The 21554-nt window shown below is 38.0% G+C and overlaps 1 protein-coding gene across 1 annotated transcript in view; it reads left to right on the forward strand.

The window, feature by feature from the left end:
- Positions 1–21554, forward strand: part of Sos (Son of sevenless) — a 765665-nt gene that overhangs the window by 619764 nt on the left and 124347 nt on the right. Inside the window, exons 19-20 of the mRNA XM_067134824.2 lie at positions 6946–7063; positions 14547–14716. Coding sequence (XP_066990925.2) covers positions 6946–7063; positions 14547–14716 — 288 coding nt within the window. The remainder of the gene's footprint in view (positions 1–6945; positions 7064–14546; positions 14717–21554) is intronic.

Consider the following 21554-nt stretch of genomic DNA (forward strand, 5'->3'; position numbering starts at 1 on the left):
ATAACTTGAAGGGCTTAAATTTAAACTGGACGTACTTCAAGAGGGAATTCCATGCTAAGTTTAATTCCAAATGGGGTGAAAAGCTCTGTGAGAAGGAAGCTACCGACTGAGGCACAACCCTCCAGCATGAGAGCTAGCGTGTTCATCCTCCAGAACTCGTTCTGACGCTGCAAAGGCAACTACTTCATACCACAAGAATGGAGAGGATTCTTCACCACACACCCATCAATAGTCATTCTCAACATTCAAGCCATAGCCAACATCAAGTATGAGCGTTCCCGTTTGACTATTAGCACAACAAAGAAACAATCATATTAGCTAGTAAAGACATACACGGCAACACTGAGCCGTGAACCTTTTATCATTTTTCAACAAAAATAAGAAGAATGTGGACTCACCTCACAAATACGGGTCTAATAATAACAATAACAACAACAAAAACTCTATCAATCACACAGCTGCACATTCTATGATAATAGGTCTTTCTACAAAAATATTTAATGTCTTTTTTAAATGATTAAGCCACTTAAGGATCATTGTAACTGTTCCAGGACTTCAAATTTGGGTTGCTTTTAACCAGATTACAATCATTTTGGTTTTTTTCCTCAAGGCCATAATTTTAGCCATAGACTTTCTTATCATTTACATAAATAAGGACAGTTTGGCTATTTTAAAAATGTTTTAAGGATTTTAATGTAAGATTGCACCAACATTACTCATTTTTCTCGTACATATTTTTAAACGTTTTAATTGTGTAAATTGTATTACTTACAACAAGTTTTCCTCATTTTTATAACACATATATTACTTTTGTAACACTTTGACTAGAGTAATCAGGATCCAGATCTTTATCTTTTAGGTATGAGATTACGGCCGATGATCATACAATGGGTGAAATATGTCCTGTTAAATTAGATGACAAGATTAAATCAATTTTTAAGAACCCAATGTGTATTGAATAGGTGGGTCTCGTTAAACTTTTGTATCATTGTTGAATAAATGTCTAGCTGTCGGGCAACCACACAATAAGTCTAGTATAATTGAGTAAGTCACAGTGAAACTCAACACATACTGAACCCTCCCAAGAAGTTCATTCCGAGGAGAGCAAAATGACCAGCGGTTAGGACACAAGTTGAAACTAGAATGATGACCATGACATAAGTGACAAAGAATATTTCATCGTAAGTTACGGTTTAAATCGAATATACATATAAATATCCTTACCGAGCTCGATAGCTGCAGTCACTTAAGTGCGACCAGTATCCAGTATTCGGGAGATAGTAGGTTCGAACCCCACTGTTGGCAGCCCTGAATATGGTTTTCCGTGGTTTCCAATTTTCACACCAGGCAAATGCTGGGGCTGTACCTTAATTAAGGCCATGGTCGCTTCCTTCCCGCTCCTAGCCCTTACCTGTCCCATTGTCGCCACAAGACCTATCTGTGTCGGTGCGACGTAAAGCAACTTGCAAAAAAAAAAAAAATCCTTACAAATATAAATTACCCTTGATTCACAAATAATTTTTTTAAATACCTAAGTGTTTCTCAGTTTAAAATGTAAAATGGGGTAAATGCTTTACTTTACATAAAACCCATCTATGAAATATAACAATAATAGCGATGATTAATACTGAAATTCGTACTAGCACAACATACTTACGTGACATTAAAGCTTATTAATGGTCCAGTGCATCAAAAGAAAAGATAAGGGATTAGGTTATTTACAAAGGCTATGCTATGAATGTAAATATGTTGATATCTCAATGGTAAATTTCTGACAAAGATTAACACAACAAAAGATAGGTTCAGAGGTGGAAGAACAACAAGCTTCCAGGTTCCAAAGCATTATAATTTGAAAAGAATAATGCATGTGAACCACATTAGTGTGAGAAAGATTTTAAATGTTTAAGGTACATTTGTAATGAAGTTCCCTCAACTTCACGTGTATTAAATCAGAAAATAACCCTGGGTCGTGGAAAACGGAAACAGTAGTAGTACTCCTACTTTCACACCTAGATAGGGGAATGCCTTGCATAGAACGGGGAAGTGAAAGGAAGAATAAGTTCCGGTAATTTTGCAAGAAAAATGTTAATGAGCTGCTCTTTCTCTCCAAAACAGACCGTAGTTATCTTGCACTAAACACATATTGTTCTTTCTTACTTTGTATACAAATTTTTAATAGAACAGCAAATATTAGGTTCATAAAACGAGACCACATGACGTGTTTACTCTGGTCTCATAATGCAGCCAGATGAACATCAGGAACCAGTTCACTCAGGATGTAGTGGAATGCCCAAAACCAGCAGGAAATGGCAATGCATGATGGACCAGCGGCTTAAACATGCAAACCGAGAATTCCAGAACCATCATGGTACAGCTCATCGCTGTACATAAGATAATGGTGTCAGAGACAAAAGAAAGTTCGAGGAGAGAGATTGGAGGGATTAGTAGTATGCAGGCCGTGTAGGCAGTTGTTCCAAGATCGAAACCAGTGCACATGTTAAATATTATGTCATGATGGATATGTTAAAATTGCAAAATCCTTTTATTTACAACCATCTACTCAATAAAATACAATACACTAATTGAATTATAAAATAATCATGAGGTGTCTTAAATAATGCTACATGTTTCATTTGGCATAGCGAACATCATCAGCCGTTAATGTACAAAAACTAGGTCAGGGCCCTGAGCTTAAAATGATCAAAATTGTGTCCTCATATTAAAAGAATAACAATGTCGTAATAAAAAGTAATAATGTAACATTAGACTTAGATTGTAACAATATGTACAGATTAACCGCAAGAATTTGTTGTGGAATACATTGAACTATGGCAGTCTGTGAAGTTAAAAACAATCATGGGTTGTTAAAGTAAAAAATAGATATTGTGGACATTAAAATATACGTCAATGCGTGAAGCGTGGATTAATTATTGAGGATGGAGTTCCTTCAGTTATGCAAAAACAAGAGTTGAAATAGAGTTCATTGAATAGTAAGAGTCCAAATTGAACCAGTCAAAAGGCGCATAACGACGAAACTAAGGTTGATATGACGTAATCTCCTGTACTTGCGAATTATTTAGGAGAGATGATCTCGATGCCAGAAGGAAATACAAGTTAACTAGTCCATATTCACGCACTAGCAGTAAAACTAAAATCATATGTAACATAGAACAGTAATAATGGACTCATTAAAGAGTAACGACGACCTTGAGTATAAGGAGAGTTCTAGCAATTCTTAGATGAATAGAGCAGATTATGGCACAAATTGGACTTTAGAATCTGAAACGAAAAGAAAAAGGGGGAAATGAAAATATGTTATCACGGAAAACTAAGAAAAAAAATTTAAAGAGAAGGCTTACCCTTGGGACTAGTGTGAGGTGTCCGCTAGCGTTGGCTGCGTGAAGCAAACTGGCGGGTAGCTTTATTACTGCTTCTAGTATTGTATGTATGTTTACGTAGAAGCGGGGAGCGAGTCGTGTGAGGAGGAGGGGCGACCGATTCGTTGGGCGGGTCGGATGTTCATGGAGGGGATGTCGCATTAAAGATGGTGGAGCAGTAGCTGTTTTTAGAGAGGAAATATTATTAGCAGTTGTATAATTGAAAATTTTCATAAAGTTATTATTATTTATATTGAAAAGAGAGAGTAGTTCTGGAATTATTTCGATTATTGGACTTTTAATTTCTGAAGTATCATTTAAATTTTGATTTCCGTTAAAATGCTGGTCTAAGAATATGTAATTGTTCTCAAACTCTGTCATAAGTTTACTTTTATTGACGTATTTTAAGATTTGAAGGTCTTTTTCAATTGTCGTAAAACTGTGACCAGTTTCTTCCATATGGGTGCTCATGGCGGAATACTTTTTATGTTTTGAAGCGTTGTAGTGTTCAAGGTATCTGGTCAAAAAGCTACATCCAGTCTGTCCGATATAAGAAAACCCCCAATGGGTGCATTTAAGCCTATAGATACCAGAGTTCAAGAATTTATTGTGATTCATGTTAACTATATTTGAATTGAAAAATATATTACGGTTCGTGTATCAGGTTCTATAACCGATATTGATATTGTATTTCTTTTAGAGGGTTAGTAACTTGAAATAGGCCTGGGTTCGTGTAGGTAAAGGCAGCATATTTCGTTTTTTTAGGCTTGTCCGGAATCAGTTTGGTGGCGGTTTTTAATTTTATCTTGTTGATGATTTTATTATTCATCAAGAGATTATAGCCATTAATTCTGGCCAAATCCTTGATATAGTTTCGTTCTTTTTTGCGATTTTCAGTTGTGAGCGGATTTTTAATGCTCTATAGACAAGACTAAAAAATGCAGCCTGTTTATGAGATTGTGGATGTAAGAAATCGTTTCTTATAGTGATGGGGGCACAAGAAGGCATTCTATATATTTGAAAAATGAACTTATTATTCTCTCTTGAAACGTTTAAATCCAAGAAGTTTAGAGAAACATTGATCTCGTCTTCCTTAGTGCATTTGAGATCATTGTCAAGCTCATTAAGGGATGTTAGCACGCCGTGACTATCATTTTTCTGTGCATCTATAAGGGTAAAAGTGTCATCAACATACCTTAACCATAATTGAAGACTGTTGATAATATTATTTTGTTATTTTCCTACTAGAATGCCCGAGATCGGGTCACCCATTGCTAGGCCCTTTTGATGATATATTCTATTATTGAAGGTGAAATAGTTATTGTTAAGTACAAATTCTAACAAACTGATGAAATTATCTATTTCGCATTTGCTAAGGTTACTGTGTTTTAAAAGGTTTGTTTTGATAATCTTAACAGTTTTGCTTACTGGAAGATTGGAATACATATGGGTAATGTCATAGGATACCATTATGTGATTATGCTCAAGATTGAATTTTGATAATTTTTCACAAAACTCAACAGAATTTCTTATATAAGCTGTATTATTGAACTTAAAGTGTTTACTGAGAAAATTATGCAAAAATTTTGAAACTTTGTAAGAAGGGCTGTTCATGCAGTTAATAATAGGGCGTATAGGTACGTCTTTTTAATGGATTTTTGGCAAAGCTTTTGCAGTTGGGAGTTTTGGGTTCATTATTATGCAGTAAGTTTCTGATATTCGTGTTCTTGTAATAAGAATGGTAGATTCTTCAATAGGTTCTTCAAACTTCGTTGGATTTTTGGGGTGGGATATTTATTAATAATAGTATAACTGCTATTAGCAAAGAAATCTTCGGTTTTCTTAATGTAATCATCTTTATGTAGTAATACTGTGGTGGACCTTTATCAGCTTTAGTGACGATGATGTTGTTATTATTATTAATTTTATTTTTTTACATCATGTATTTGTTTGCTAAAAGTCAGATTCAAGGTAGTTTTCAGTTCTTTCGCCTCCCAACGTATCGGTTGTCCCTCCTCCTCACATGACTCACTCCCTGCCTCGACGTATACATACATACAACAGTAGAAGCAGTAATAAAGCTACCCGCCAGTTTGCTTCACGCAACCAACGCTAACGGACATCTCACACTAGTCCCAAGGGTAAGCCTCCTCTTTCAATTTTTTTTTTCTTAGTTTTCTGTTATAACATATCTTCATTTCCCCCTTTTTCCTTTCATTTTAGATTCCAAAGTCCAATTTGTGCCATAATCTGCTCTATTCATCTAAGAATTACTAGAACTCTCCTTACATTCAAGATCGTCATTACTCTTTAATGAGTCCATTATTGCTGTTCTATGTTACATACGATTTTAGTTTTACTGCTAGCGTGTAAATATGGACTAGTTAACTTGTATTTCCTTCTGGCATCGAGTTCATCTCTCCTACATAATTCGCAAGTATAGGAGATTACGTCATATCAACCTTAGTTTCGTCGTTATGCGCCTTTTGACTGGTTCAATTTGGACTCTTACTATTCAGTGAACTCTATTTCAACTCTTGTTTTTGCATAACTGAAGGAACTCCATCCGCAATAATTAATCCACGCTTCAGGCATTGAATTATATTTTAATGTCCACAATATCTATTTTTTACTTTAACAACCCATGATTGTTTTTAACTTCACAATGTATTCCACAACAAATTCTTGCTGTTAATCTGTACATATTGTTACAATCTAAGTCTAATGTTGTATTATTACTTTTTATTATGACATTGTTATTCGTTTAATATGAGGACACAATTTTGATCATTTTAAGCTTAGGGCCCTGACCTAGTCTTTGTACATTAACGGCTGATGATGTTCACTATGCCGAACGAAACATGTCCCATTATTTAAGACACCTCATGATTATTTTATAATTCAATGAATGTATTATATTGTATAGGGTAGGTCGTTGTAAATAAAAGGATTTTACAATTTCAACATATTATCTTCAATACGGTTCTATTATGAGATTAATTACATGTGATGGAGATGGTTGAAATTCAAGGTAAAATGAAGATTCGCATACACAAATGTCGCATGTGCTTTCCTGTTTTCACACCAGGCAATGCTGGGACTGTACCTTAATTAAGGCTACATTCGCTTCCTTCCTGCACCTAGGCCTCTCATATCCCATCATCAACATAAGACCTATCTATGTCATTGCGGCATAAAGCAAATTGCGGGGGACTTTACTTTGTTGAACTTTAGTGATATTTTGGATGGAATAGAAAGTCTTTTCAAGCATGGGTATCAAATCTTTGAGAAGCAGGGAGACTATATTGATGGATTGTAAAAAGTTAATGCCATATTGATGGGATGTAAAGAGATAATTACAAAAGAAACATTTAATTGAAATAAAATATTGTGCCTTACTTATGACATCATCCTTGTACTTTTCCTAATTCAAACTTTGAAGATGTTCATCAAATACTTGGCTAGGTTATGTGCTTCTCTGTAATGAAAATGTATAAAGGAAACCTCTATCATTCTGATTATGCTTAGCATAATAGAAGTTTTTTATAATTATTTTTTATGTTTTAAGGCAATCTCAGCCAGATTGGAAAAAGCTTTGGAAGAAGCACGTGAGCTAAATAATGACCACTTTCGCAAGTACCAAGAGAAGCTACGCTCCATTAACCCCCCATGTGTTCCTTTTTTTGGTAAGTTAAACGTTAAAAGAATATCATATTCCTTTGGTTTAAGAGCTTGTAAACATTGAAGTTACTTGTAGATTTTCACACCAATTTTGCTGATATCTGCGAGTACAGTATGATTATGTACAGGATCAATTCTCAGTTCTTTTTTGTAGGCTACCTCATATCTTGCTTAAGTTTGGTACATATGTTTATGGGTATATTTTTGCATTAAAGATGGCCTCCCTGTATTGTAATTGATACTGATCATCCTGGTGCTCTTGGAAATTTTTCAAGATATGTCAGCATTTTTGCAGAATTTTCCTGATTATTAATTAAGTTCATTTACACTCTCCAGTAAGATGTTATTTAAACACATTTTGCTTGGAACTAGTTTTCTATTGCAAAAGGGTATTACCTCAGTCTTGTCTATAGATATTCAGATACTGTATTTATCTGCTATGACATTTAGGGTATAGATGGAACTCTGAAGCTCTCCATTGAAGTTGTTAAGAAAGGCATTGTTATCTGCAAAGATAAATGTGTAAATTTCATGTTAAGGCAATGTAGACATGCCATATTTGTATGATTTTCTTTTTAAGTAACATGCAGGACATTTGTACTCGGCAAAGGCACTTCAGAATGAGGACTTGTAGACAATCTAAAATATAAAGAGAATCAATCTTTGCTATAGTACAATTGAATGCAGAGGAAAATAAGTCTTTGTTTCTTCCTCATCAGTGTCAAACCAGCTATCATCATCTTGTAATTTATTTTTTCTGTTGGGTTCAAACAGTTGTTTCATAGTGTAATTATTTGTTTCACATGCCTTTACTGGAAAAAGAGGCTCTGTCTAAAAATACTGAAAGCCTGATGAAGAACAATCCCGATACATATTCTGAAGCATTTCAAACATTTTACAGTTACCGGTGAGTGATTGAATGAATTGGGCGTTTTTCCCCTGCTATTGATGTCCAATCACCTTTGTCCATCTCACATGTTTTCATCGTGGCTGAGCTAAATAAATACCATATTCCGACATTGAGCTGTCAACCTCGCTTAAATTATGTTGTTTGTCCAACGCTTGTCCTGTTTCTGTACAGGGTCGGGGATGAGGTGAGATGAATCTGTCATGGCGGGTTTATTAGAGGAGTTAATGAGGTAAAATAATGACGTGATATATGATAGTAGGAAGGGAGGGGGTGAAACCCGGTGTTGGCACATAGCCTACTCCTATCGAATAGCACCAAGGGGTCTCCTCGAGGCTTAACGTTCCCATCTGGCAGAGGAATCACCATCAACAGCATTATATTCCCTCACTCCATATGAGCACTGTGGAGAGGTTTGGAATTTAATCCAGGCTTTTGGCATGCAATCTAGTGATTAGAAACTGTATACCACCACCTCTCCTATCCTGTCGGCCAACGTTCTGTTGGTGAAATTTTTTCGACCATTGGGACTTGAACCGGCTAACCACAGTGTCAGGCCATTTAGATTTCAACACCTTAACAACAAATTTTCTGCACATTGGCAGCCCTGAAAACTGTTAAAGTAGTTAGTTGGACGCAAAATCAATAACATCTCTGTGTTGTAGTGGTTAGCGTGATTAGCTGCCATCCTCAGAGACCCGGGTTCACTTCCAGGCTCTGCCACGAAATTTGAAAATTTGTATGAGAGCTGGAACGGAGTCCACTCACTCCTCAGTAAGATCCAGGTATCAAGACTGAAGTGGTTTGGACACATGAAGAGGATGCCAGCAAACAGAACTGCAAAGAAGGAATTTGATAGAAAAATAAAAGGAAGACGACCTTGGCCACCAGGTGTGAAAAGTACGAGTACTACTTATGTTTCCATTTTCCAGGGGGGGTTCTGATTTAATACATGTGAAGTTGAGGGATAGATTTAATCAAGAATGTTGTACTGCAGAGAGATCATGATTGGGACAAGTGGAAGAACTGTGGTTCAAGGACAGGATTAGATGGAGGGGGCTCATTTATCACACCTAACTAAAGGCCACGACAGCTTCCTTCCCTCTTCCTTGTCTATCCCATCCCCCTACAAGACCCCTGTTCAGCATAGGAGGTGAGGCCAGCTGGCGAGTTATTGGTTCTCCTCCCCATTTGTATCCACCAACTCAAAATTTTACACTCCAGGACACTGCCCTTGAGGCAGTAGGGGTGGGGTCCCACAATGAGTCCGAGGGGAAAAACCAGCCCTGGAGGGTAAATGCATTAAGAAAGAAAGAAAGAAATGAATGTTACAAAAAATATATTATTTATAATTATTGACAAGTAAATGACCAAATGCATAAAGATTTCCTGAAAACATATGCCTGTCGTGATATGCAAAATCCCTCATACCAGACAGTAAAATTGGGTAAGGTATCCGGAACTACTGTGCACCTGGACGCTTTGACCTGCAACAGATATGAAAGACTATGGGGAAAAAAAAAACTATGAGCAGTACTTGATCCAGCGATCACGGAGCTTCAATGTTAACCACTTGACCGACACTATCTCGCGCTCATGATCACACGCACCGGTTCATATTCGATGTGAAAACTTTCCTTGCGATTTTCTCGAAAACACCTAAGTAGTATGCCTTACTGCTTGCACATTATGTTGTCCTAATGGACTACTAAAAGTGGATAAAGTTTGAAGATGATATGTGATCCGAACATCGTGGCCTCCCTTTGTTAAACATGTGCCATGCGCTACACTGTGCTCTGTTCCTCCATGAATACTTGCTGTTGTAAGAGGAAGGGATCAGTGGTGCACTGTACTACTACTACTACTACTACTACTACCAGATTACTCAGCGGTATTACCCGCTCTGCTCCCTACTCTATTCCAGGGTAATTTACTCAAAGATGGTGCAAGTCACCCTAAGAATAGCAAAACAATGCAAAAGGAATAGCAGGGATATGTATCAAGCAGGACAGAGAGAAGAGAAAGAAATTGCAGATGGTACTAACTACAGTCAATTTAAAGATAAGATCTTCCCCAACATCCATATTTCAAACTTGACAAAGTACAGCTGAATGTTAGAAACATTTGATGATGTACACTTGGAAGATACGAATCCACTTGGTACTCTTTTTCTAATTTCATATAATCGTTTGTTTTTAATATGCGATTGAGAGTTCAAGATAGAAAGAAAAAATGTGAAAACCAATACCTAATATAAATATAAAACTACTTACAAATCCCCGAAGTTATTCTTGCAGCATTTCATTATGTTTCTAAACTGCTTACAAGAGAGAAATGGAACAATCTGATAGTCACATCTAGGGTTAGGATAGTTATAAAATAACATTTTTTTTCTGTTTGATTGAAACATATTCGTGTTGCAATATGCCCACAAAACAATGCATTTCTTCATTCTGAACTTGTTAATATTTTAGTGCATGATTTTTCATAATTGCATAATACACTGCCTGACAAAAAAAATTAAGCACTCAGAAGGAGCAGTCCAATATTATCCCATTTCGGTATACATGCATCGAATTGATGTGTGAGTAAATGATTCAGTTTACAAGGATCTGTAATATGTAGAACGCCCACCAGAGTACATTTGTTATGACACCGTCCTGTTATTGATAAGTTGTTACCAGTAAACTTCTGAGAGTCGGACAGTTAAGCTGCCTACCCACCAATTGACAGCATTTGACAGAGGCCACGTTTGCCAGGCATGTGGACCAGTCAGATGTCACAATGGCCTGATGTTGGACTCAATGGCTACATGAGGGCACCCAATCACGTCATGTAGGTTGGGGTCTACCAAGAAACACTGCACGAAGGAGGACCATCGTATGATGTGCCAAGCATTGCGTGATCCTATAACTTCGGCACCTGACATCCGCGAACATGTCCTGGAGACTACAACATCCTGTGAGTTGCCGCACAGTTTCTTGATGACTCGCATCCACCAGATTGAGGTCGTACAACCCCTCCCCCATGCGTCAGTTGCCATTGACACCAGAACATCAACACCTGTGTTTGGAGTGGTACCTTGCCGAGGAGGCATGGGCAGATGATGACTGGCGTCGCATCATGTTCAGTGAAGATTCCCACTTCTTCATACCTCCAATGACCATCGTGTGCGGGTTTGGCAGCGTCAAGGGCAGAGGGCCAGCGCCTGCTCATATTGTGGAAAGACACACGGGCGTAATCTCTGGCATCATGGTGTGGGGAGCTGTACGATATGCATTCAGGTCACCTCTAATTGTGCTTCGGCAGACTTTGACGGCACAGCGATACATCACAGACATTCTGCATCAGCACGTCGTACCCCTTATAGCACAGCACCCTGGGACAGTGTTCCAATAAGATAATGCACATCCACTCACAGCACGTATGGCTATGGGGCTATGGACTGCCGAGAGCATGTTGAGGTCTTCCCCGTGGTCAGCAAGATCCCCGGACCTCTTCACCATTGAACATGTGTGAGATGACATTGGAAAGGGACTCCGTCCCAGTACCAACCTGTGAGATCCGGAGGGACAGCTGCAACAACTGTGGACGAACTTGCCTCGGGAGGTTTTTTAAAAGTTGCTTTACGTTGCACTGGCACAGATAGGAAAGTGCTAGGAGTGGGAAGGAAGCGGCCAAGGTCTTGATTAAGGTACAGCCCCAGCATTTGTGCAGTGTGAAAATGGGAAACCACAGAAAAGAATCTTCAGGGCTGCCGTCATTGGGGTTCAGCTTAATGCCACTGTAATTACTACATGATTGGATTCCCTTCCAGTTCTTGAATACCGGAACCAGGAGGCTTTTTCTCCATTCTTCTAGCATTGCTCCAATCATGATGATGTTACTGAAAAGGGTGCTTAGAAAAGTAACAGCTTTCTCTCCTAAAACCTTGCTTATTTCCATTGGGGTGTTATCAGGCCCAACTGCCTTTCCATCCTTCATTTGGCTTAATGCTACTCCGATTTCAAGCTTGGAGATTCATTGCAACCATCTCCATATTTGTCTCTCCCATTCCTCTATCTAGTCTGATATTTTCCAGATTCCATTCATCAGTTCAAAATCTCTGTCTTCGTACAGCACCTTACTATAGTTGTCTGACGAGAAGTTATATGGATGGGGGGTATGGGGTGCGAGGGGTAAGCATGGGTGCCGCGCATGCGCCTATCTCAAGTTTCAAGGCCTGACAATAAACTTCTGTTCCATCCACGGTGACTCTTACGAATTGAGGTGTTGTGTTTTAAAGTGGTAGTGCAATTGTGCTTTAGTTACACACTAGCTGATGTACCCATGCTTCGCTACAGGATTGGATTCTCAGAGAGACTGACCTTGTGGTTTTCCTTACTGAAGTCAACATAGGTCATTACAAAAACATCAGCAGGAAGGTAGCGATTAATAGCAATGATATCATATAAAATATTCGATCAAATGAAAAACCGCACATTTTCTCACTTATAACGAACAGGACTACACTGCCGATCTAACAGTCCAAAGTTCCAGAGCTGGAGTGATCAACGCGGCAGATAGGCGTTATCCATGAACACCCTTCGTCATTTTTCAGCAGGGAGGGGGTCGAATAGTGGAGACTCCCACGGCATAAACTATGTTCTTCTACTAATCTGTTTCCTAGGAGTACTCAATGAGTCGGAAAATCTTAATTCACTACACTGGCGCGGAAAAATCTATCTGACTTGGAGACAAATTTTTCCTCCAAGCAAGAGGAGAAACCCACTCTTCACTGCTAATATGGAGTAAAATGAATGTAGAATTTAATAAAAGGAAAGAGGAAGAAGCTTTAATTAAGAAACGGCTCTTTTCAGGGTCAAATTTTGAGTTATTTAGTGAATTGTGGTGCTATAATTTGGAATAGGCCTAAATTGTTATTCTTTACCAGGCCATACTACTACTACTACTACTACTACTACTACTACTACTACTACTACTACTACTACTAAGTGAGCCTCCACCTTAAGTCTGCACACTGCTCATTCAAAACAGCGCATCAGATTAGGGATCGCATAGCTGGAATACTATGATGAACCTGTGTGTTACGTACCAGCTGTATCAGAAAATGTATGAACCAGAGGAATGACGTGCTAAAGAAGAAAGTTTTCTAACTCCCCAGCTATTTCTCGCTAATATTCAGTGAGGCTGTTATACTCGGTATGCATCAGTAATCCCATCTATCGGAGTTGAGAGGCAGCATAAGAGACAAAGAACATCACATCAAAGAATGGTCAATGTGATGTTATTGTTGATCAATGCTATGCGCTTTTGATATTGTAGGTCTTTACATTTAGTTTTCTTCCGACTCTGAAATACCACTCTTACCATCGTCGGTACGGTAAAACTGATTAAAACATAAATGATCGGGAATTGTATTCCCTATAACTTTTGTTATGTAATACTTTTCGATAGCACCAATAACATAGGTATTTAAAAATTACATTTTAGGCGCCTTCCCCTAAACTACAATTCTATCCAGGGTGAATAAATTTGTTTATAGCTTAGACTGTTGTTTCTCATTCCCCGACTCTATATATACGGTAACGATTTTCATTAAATTCTGTTAACCCATTTTCTCGTGGCTCGGCGTTGATATGGACTTAGCAGCAAAATTACAATTTCATGAATATCTGTGTTATCACAGACATAAATGGTCGGAAATTTAATTCTATATAACTTTGGTTATGTAGTATTTATCGATACAAACACTAATAATTTAAATATTTGAGAATTAAATTTTAGGCCTTCCCCTAAACTACCATTTCAATCAGCGTGAATAAAATTATTTATGGCCTAGATTGTAGCGACTTATTTTCCAACTTTGCATACCGATTTTTATTAAATTCTCTTCAGCCGTTTTCTAGTGATGCGTGTACATACATACAGATAGACAGACAGACAGAAATTACGGAAAAGTAAAAAGTGCATTTTCTTGTTACTGAGGACATGACCGATACAGAAATGCCATTATTTTCAAATTCTGAGCAATGTACAGACAGAACTCTTATTTTATATATATAAATTTCCTATAATAATAAATTCTCCACATTTTAAAATTGAGTGGGGACATCTGTCATTGAAAAATAAAATCTGTTGAATCATCTGGAGTATTAGAAACTTTCATAATGCCTTGTTTCAAGCCACTTACAGTGTAGGTTCAACTTGATCAAAAGTTTGAATTGATATGAATTTTATCTTCCTGAATTCTCATTTTAAGCACGGTATTTGAAAAGTCAGTAATTCCCAGATTTTCATTTGAGTACCATGTCCATTTTTAAACATAGGGCCTACTGGTTTCCACAGCAAACTATTATGTTATGATTATTACAGTATTATTTAATGTTTGATATTGGTTTATTGTGTGTATAAATTGGTATAATTTGGCTTTCCTGGAGCTACGTGTCTTCCATTATGTGACAGTTGATTGTAATTTGTATAAATAGTAAATCTAGACACTGTATCTTTGATCCGTAATGCAGATATATTAGTAATACATTTTCCCCCTCCACATATGACAGTTTTATATCCTGTTCCAGGCATGTACCTGACTAATATATTACATATAGAAGAGGGAAACCCAGACTATTTGCCTCAGTCACCTGAGCTTATAAACTTCAGTAAACGACGGAAAGTTGCTGAAATTACTGGCGAGATTCAGCAGTACCAAAACCAGCCATATTGCCTCAAGTGTGAACCCAAGATTCGAGTAAGTACACGAGGACTAATTTGTTGTTAAAGAATAATACAGGGTCGCTTCAAGAAATATAATTTCATTAATTGGTGCATATGTTGCATCAGACCCTCACAATATCAGTTGAAAGGTGGCTACTGATATGAAAACATGGTCAAGCGAAGATCCGGTGTTTGCGGCTGAAAGGAATCTCATCGGCAGAAATTCATCTGCCTTGCATCAGCATGTGCGGCTCTGCTAAGGATTGACATTATATTTCCGTAGCGACTCGTGGAACTAGAAACTGAACCTGATCGTTTTAATTGTAATTAATCTAAGGGTGCTGCCCTTCATACAGCATCTTTTAAATAAAAATATAACTGTTAAACAGCTAGTTACACAATAAACATCAAATAATGATAATAAAAGGTTTATTAATTTATGAACACAGTAAAACACAGTAAAATAAATGTAAGGTTCAACAGAAGCGGAGTACTATAAATCGTTAACAGCAGGGTGGGAAACATGACAAATACAAAACGGATGTGGAAAGCAGCATGTGGAACACATCTGTTGTGAAGGAAAAAATTTGTAGATGGTAATTTCTCTTGAATGTTTTATTAAAGTAAACAAAATAAATTAATAAAAAATGACAAACAAAAACCCAAAGATTTGGTATAGAAAATGTAAGTGTTAATTGCGCCTCCAGATATGCGCGCTATACCAAAGAAATTTTACATGATGATTTTAATGAGGGCTAATCCCAAGCTTCACAAAGTAGGAAAACAGAAAGAAATAAAATCTTAACACAGAGGCACAGAAAACTTGCACCAGTACCTAAAACACTTCCAGTAAAGAGCATAGATTTTACATGCGTGTGTTAAAAGATACAGAACTACGAGAGGCAAACCTGAAGAAAAGTTGAATTACATGTTAGTTACAAAGTTAAAAAAAAAAAAAAAAAAGGAAAAGGGGAATTGCCTCCAAAAACAAAAGGATGGGATCTTACACAGGAAGCTAAGTCATTTCGACCATATTAGTGGTGAATGTGAATCTTGAGGATAAACTCCTGTGCAAGAGAAGAAATAATTACGTTTAAACGAAGTTAATGTCCAAAATTAGAGAAGAAATAGTGGTGATGTATCCACAATGACGCACATAACTGGTAACTATTCTCCACCATCAAGACCACCTTGTATAGGTGCCTGGCCAGGCCTCTAGAAAGATATGTTAGAAAATACCTTCTCGTAAATTCTAGAGTGCTTAATATATGGATATAATGTACGGAATATTCTCCATAGTTCTCGTCTACCTAGCCCCATTCTGGATGTTACGGTGTGTTTCAAAATACTGTGGTGGATTACACATCATATATACTTGCGTCAGTTGGTACACTTCTTTATTCACAATTATTTACAAATTAAATACACATCACCTTAATCACTGCCATCGCAAACAAAACACTTCACTCTGAAAACGTCAACAAACCACCATTTTAACAACTGCCTACCACTAAGCACATGCCACATGGAGATTGCAACCTTAAAACAAATGACTGATGACTGTTTACAAACATATCGGCCACGAGGTCAGAAATATAACTCCTGTTAAACCAAAAATCCAGCTAAATAGTAACTAGTGTCCACCATCAAGACCACCTCCTTATATAGGTGCCTGGCCAGGCTTCTAGAAATATATGTTACAAAATACCTTCTCGTAAATTCTAGAGTGCTTAATACATGGATATTTGAGGCATGTTTTTTAATTAAATACCGTTTTGAAATAAATGAAAAACAGTGGTTTTTTAACAATTTTATTTTTATATGAAAGCTTGTATATTACTCTACTTTTCAACATAATTCCCACCAATATTGTGGCACTTGTCATATCGTACAACGAGCTTTAGCATACCATCCTCATAGAAGTTGGCCGCCTGATTTGTCAGCCACTGCAACACGGCCATCTTGACACCATCATCGTCGTTGTGGCGTTTGCCGGCCATATGTTTCTTCAAATGCAGGAACAAGTGGTAATCACTGGGCGCAAGATTGGGACTGTATGGAGGGTGTTTGAGTTGTTCCCAGGGAAATGATGAGATGAGGTCTTGAGTTCGATGAGCCGCATGTAGGCGTGCATTGTCATGAAGAAAAACAACGCCCTTTCTGAGCATGCCACACCTTTTGTTCTGAATTGAGCGGCGCAATTTTTTTAAGGTTTCACAATACGTTGCTGAATTGATTGTCTCACCACAGGGCCAGTAGTCCACCAGTAACACCTCCTTACTATCCCGAAACATGGTACACATGATTTTCCGGGCTGACATTGTTTGCTTAAACTTCACTTTCTTGGATGAAGTTGAAGTCGCCATTCCATAGACTGCTGTTTTGATTTAGGTGTATCGTAGGCCACCCAGGTTTCATCCCCCGTCAAAATTTGACTCAAAAAAATTATCACTTTCCTCATGGTAACACTCCAGGAAAGTCAAGGCACTGCCCAAACGTTTGCTTTTGTGCTCCTCTGTCAACATTTTCGGTAACCAGCATGAGCACACCTTTCAGTAATTTAATCGTTCACTCACAATTTCATAAAGAACACTTCGAGAAACTTGAGGAAACGCATCAGATAACGACATAATCATAAAGCGTCAGTTTTCTCTCACTGCTCGGTCAACTGCCTGCACCAAATCTTCACTAATGACTGAAGGCCGCCCACTCCGTTCTTCATCATGCTCATCTTTGTGGCCACCTTTAAATGCTCAAACCCATTTCCTAACCATTCAATCGCTCATAATGTTTGGTCCGTAAACTCCACAGATCTCACGATGAATATCGATAGCTTTCAAACCTTTTGCACTCAGAAAACGATTAACACACCGGACTTCACAGTCAGCGGGACTCTCGATTGGCAAGGCCATTTCAAATGCTTGCCAACAAACGTACACTTGGTTAAATCATCATTATCAGTGTACAGTTCCAGTTTTCCACGTACTGTTAGTGAACCTCTCCCACTTCTTCCTGTCCTGGTTAAATATTGATCCGAATCAATGTTACCACCTCCGTGCACTTGTGCATTATGAATTTCCTTTTGGTAATCATATGATATTGCCACATGATCAATCTGAAATTCTCCTAAATTGTGGATGGGTGATTGCCTTTTTTTTTTTTCCTGGAGTGAAGTTAACATAATTTTCAAGTTGTTTTCTGGGCATAACCCAATGGAACGTGTGCCATTCTTACTGGTGAACCTGTGTGCCAGATAGTCTCTCACTGTCTTCTTGTATTTGCGTTCCCTGCCAATTTGTGCATTGAAATCACCGAGTAGAATTTTCACAACATCTTTTGGGATTTTGGACATCTCTGTTTCAAGTTCTTCCCAGAATCTTTCATTTTTTGGTGCTATTTTTTATTTTCACCATTTGTTAGTGCATCTACATTAATAAAGGTATAGCTTTTGTTGGTGTGTTTGATTCTTAAAGTCATAAGTCTATTGTTGATGGGTTTTACCTCTTTTTATGGATTCTAAAACTTGTTTGTCTGCAATGAAGGCCATGCCAAATAGTGCTGCTCCTTTGCCAATTTTCTTGTTTGTTCCACTTTTGAAGGTTCTGTAATTATTGTAGTCTATTGTTTCTGAATCTGTGAAGCATGTTTCTTGCAGGGCCAGAATTTGGATTTTCTGCTTCGTGAGTTCTGTTGTGAGGTTGTATAGTTTTCCTGTTTGAATCAGTGTCTGAATGTTGAAAGTGCCAATGTAAGTGTGTGCTTTCTGTGGAAGTTTAACAGAGCACTCCGACTTGCTATCTCGAAGTCCAAGCTCCCCAGAATCCAAATGCTTGGTTGCCGCTTTAGCGTGGGTGGATCGTCCATCTGGTGTAATGTTGTCTTTACTTATACGAGTCATGGTTGCTTATAATCAATCTTCTAGCTTTTGCTAGCGGTGTAGAACCGGGGATTGCTAGTTCCTGGAGCATATTTACAGCCGCACCGCTGATGAACAGACACTGACCACTTTGCCGCTTGCTACAAGTCAGACGTGAAGTGGTTTTGAATCGGTTCTTCCGCCCTCTCTGGTATTGGAATATATCCTCTTCTGCCATCGTGGCTGTTGACCATTCTTTTCTTTACTTCAGGTGATCGACGAGTGCTTATTTGGCTAAGCCTTACTCACACCTGTCCTACATATCTACTGGAATTTCCCCTATCAGCCATTGGAACGCGCCTTGCCAGGGTTGAGGTGCCCCCACCCCAGTGTCTCACGCAGGGTTGTGCTTAGCTCTTACTCAGTTCTGAGCTGAAGCTTTATTGCTTTACGTCTCACTGACCCAGATAGGTCTTATGGCGACGATCAGAGCTGAAGCCCCACGCAAGCTAACCGGGTAATAGTGTGATACGCTGTCCAGTAGAGAAGCCATATATTGCCCATCTTAAAGATGGCTGATAGTATTAGCAGGCTATGTGACCTAAGCAATGCTAATAATAGTAAGTAGAGTGCATATTATCTTCTTCGTTATTTCCATGGGAGTAATGACAAAAGACACAAAATGGGTGACAGGGCAAAGATTTTAGCCAAATATAACGAGTGACTCTCTAGATAGTGTTATCTATGGAACATAAGTAGCAATTGACAAGATGGCTGACATTTATGGCTCAAAATTAATAATAAATATAAACCATAAAAACAATATTAAACGAAAGTAGATTCTTTGGATAACACCAACACAAACCCAGCACTCAAAAGAAAGCCACAAATACTCCTTGGAAGGCACAAACAAAGTGCAGGTCCTCTTTATAAGTGGATATAAGATGCAGCACCATTACACACGATTTCACCCTCTGGGCAGGTTATAATTGTTGTTGTTTGTTTGTTTGTTTGTTTGTTTGTTTGTTTGTTTAGATCTGAAGATATACTGAAAAATGTATGGTAAAGTGATGTTGACCTGCGCACACTTATGTTTTTCAAAACACACTCCATGCAGAACTTTAGTGCATCTGGCACATATGGCCCTCGATCATAGTTTCTTCCCCCTTTGAGGTGCATACAGAACGTCTGAATTACCTCCTATCAGGAAGTTTTCTCAACCCTGCAGACCCCTCATGGATCATTTGCTGGAGTGCCCTTGGTTTGCATCCATTTACTCCACAAATCTTTAATAGTATCTACCATGAACCTGAACCTGGATTTTTATTTTTATTTTCCCTGACCCTTCCTGATAGAGATTATATGAATTGAGTACCATCCTGGCATAGATGTTGAATTCTACCTTCTTCCATTATCAAACAGTTCTTGGTTCATTGAGGTAGACATACAATATCATGTCAGAAGTATCAGTGCCACCCATGAATTTGCTATAACTCTGAATAACTTCAGGTGTAGTCACAAGTTTACTTACATTTCCTCCGTTTGCTTTCATTTTTCTATCATTTGTAATTGCTGTACTGGAGAGAAGAATCACAGATGCCCTTTGTGATTTCTGTTCTCTATAGGCACAGGTCAAAACAGGTCCAGAACAGCAATATATATTTTCCCCTATTGAAAACTTCTTTTTAAAAAGATTTAGGCAGGTATTTTCTATTCCTTCGTACTGCACCAGTTATATAGCTACCCAGCTTGAACAAGTCCCTCACAAGTGACACCGCCATAAAAAATGTCCCCCAGCTTGGCAGATTCGATCCTAGCTCAGTCTGGTTGTATTTGAAGGTCCTCAGATAAGTCAGTCTTTTGTCAGTAGATTTCCAGGCATGTAAAAGAACTCCTGTAAGACAAAATTCCGGCACCTCGGTGTCTCAGAAAACCTTCAAAAATAGTTGGTGGGACGTTTAAACAATAACATAATAAAAAATCTCCACAAACCCATGGTACACTTTTTGTAAGTTGTCACCCAGTTTCACTAATTTCATGACTACAGTATATCCAAGACCATATTTTCTGATACAGTACTGTCTTTGTCTTCTTGAGATCTATCTCCCCCAGTATGTAAACAATACTAAGGAATAGTGAGAAACTGAATCACAAAGTATCCAGAATTTTATTCCCCATATATGATGATGCTTCTTGCACAAATACTGCATTAGACATATCTTATTTTTTGTGCCTGCTACACTTTCATCAATGTTTAGTTCTTCATATGGAATGTAGTGATATGTAAATATATTACAGTATTAGCATGTTCAGCTAAAAGTTGGTATCTGATACTGGGTTCATATCACCAGAAGGAGCCCATCTAAAAATGTGCAGGAATCTGGAAAATGAAAACACATTCCCACACCAAGGAGTCAACTGGGACAGACATGATGAACAGTATGAGGCAATCGTAGATTTCCTGTTTATCCCCATGTTCAATACACATGCCAGGAAGCCCGTAATTTTGGCACTGTTATGTCCTTCAATTTATGAAATGGAGATAAATTGTTCTCATTTCTAGTCAGAAACTGGCAGGCAGAACGTTTGGTTTCCCTGACAAAGTTATAAGGACCGAGGCAAAAAGCAAATTGCAATAAAAAAATGGGAGGTGAATCTTGTGGTGGCATATGTTTGGGTCTTGTCAGTTCGTGATACTAATGTGAAAAGGGTGTGGGTTGCTGTGGTGCTATGATATGTCAATCATCATGATGATCATCATAATATACATAACTGTCCACACTACCAACATCACTATCTGGCAGTGCAGGATTCTGCACATCACCTTCCCCACTTTTAGATTCTGATGAAAGATTATCACCATCACTCGAGTAATGATCTAGATATTCTGTTAATTCGTCAGCTAAATGCACATTTTGCTTTGCCATCTCACACACATTATGTGCACTCGTAACTTCACGATACTGTACTGAACTACGTGTAATACTACATGTAAACTACTCACTAAAATTACTTC

Source organism: Anabrus simplex, chromosome 1 (genome assembly GCF_040414725.1).
Source record: "Anabrus simplex isolate iqAnaSimp1 chromosome 1, ASM4041472v1, whole genome shotgun sequence".
NCBI classification, from domain to species: domain Eukaryota; kingdom Metazoa; phylum Arthropoda; class Insecta; order Orthoptera; family Tettigoniidae; genus Anabrus; species Anabrus simplex.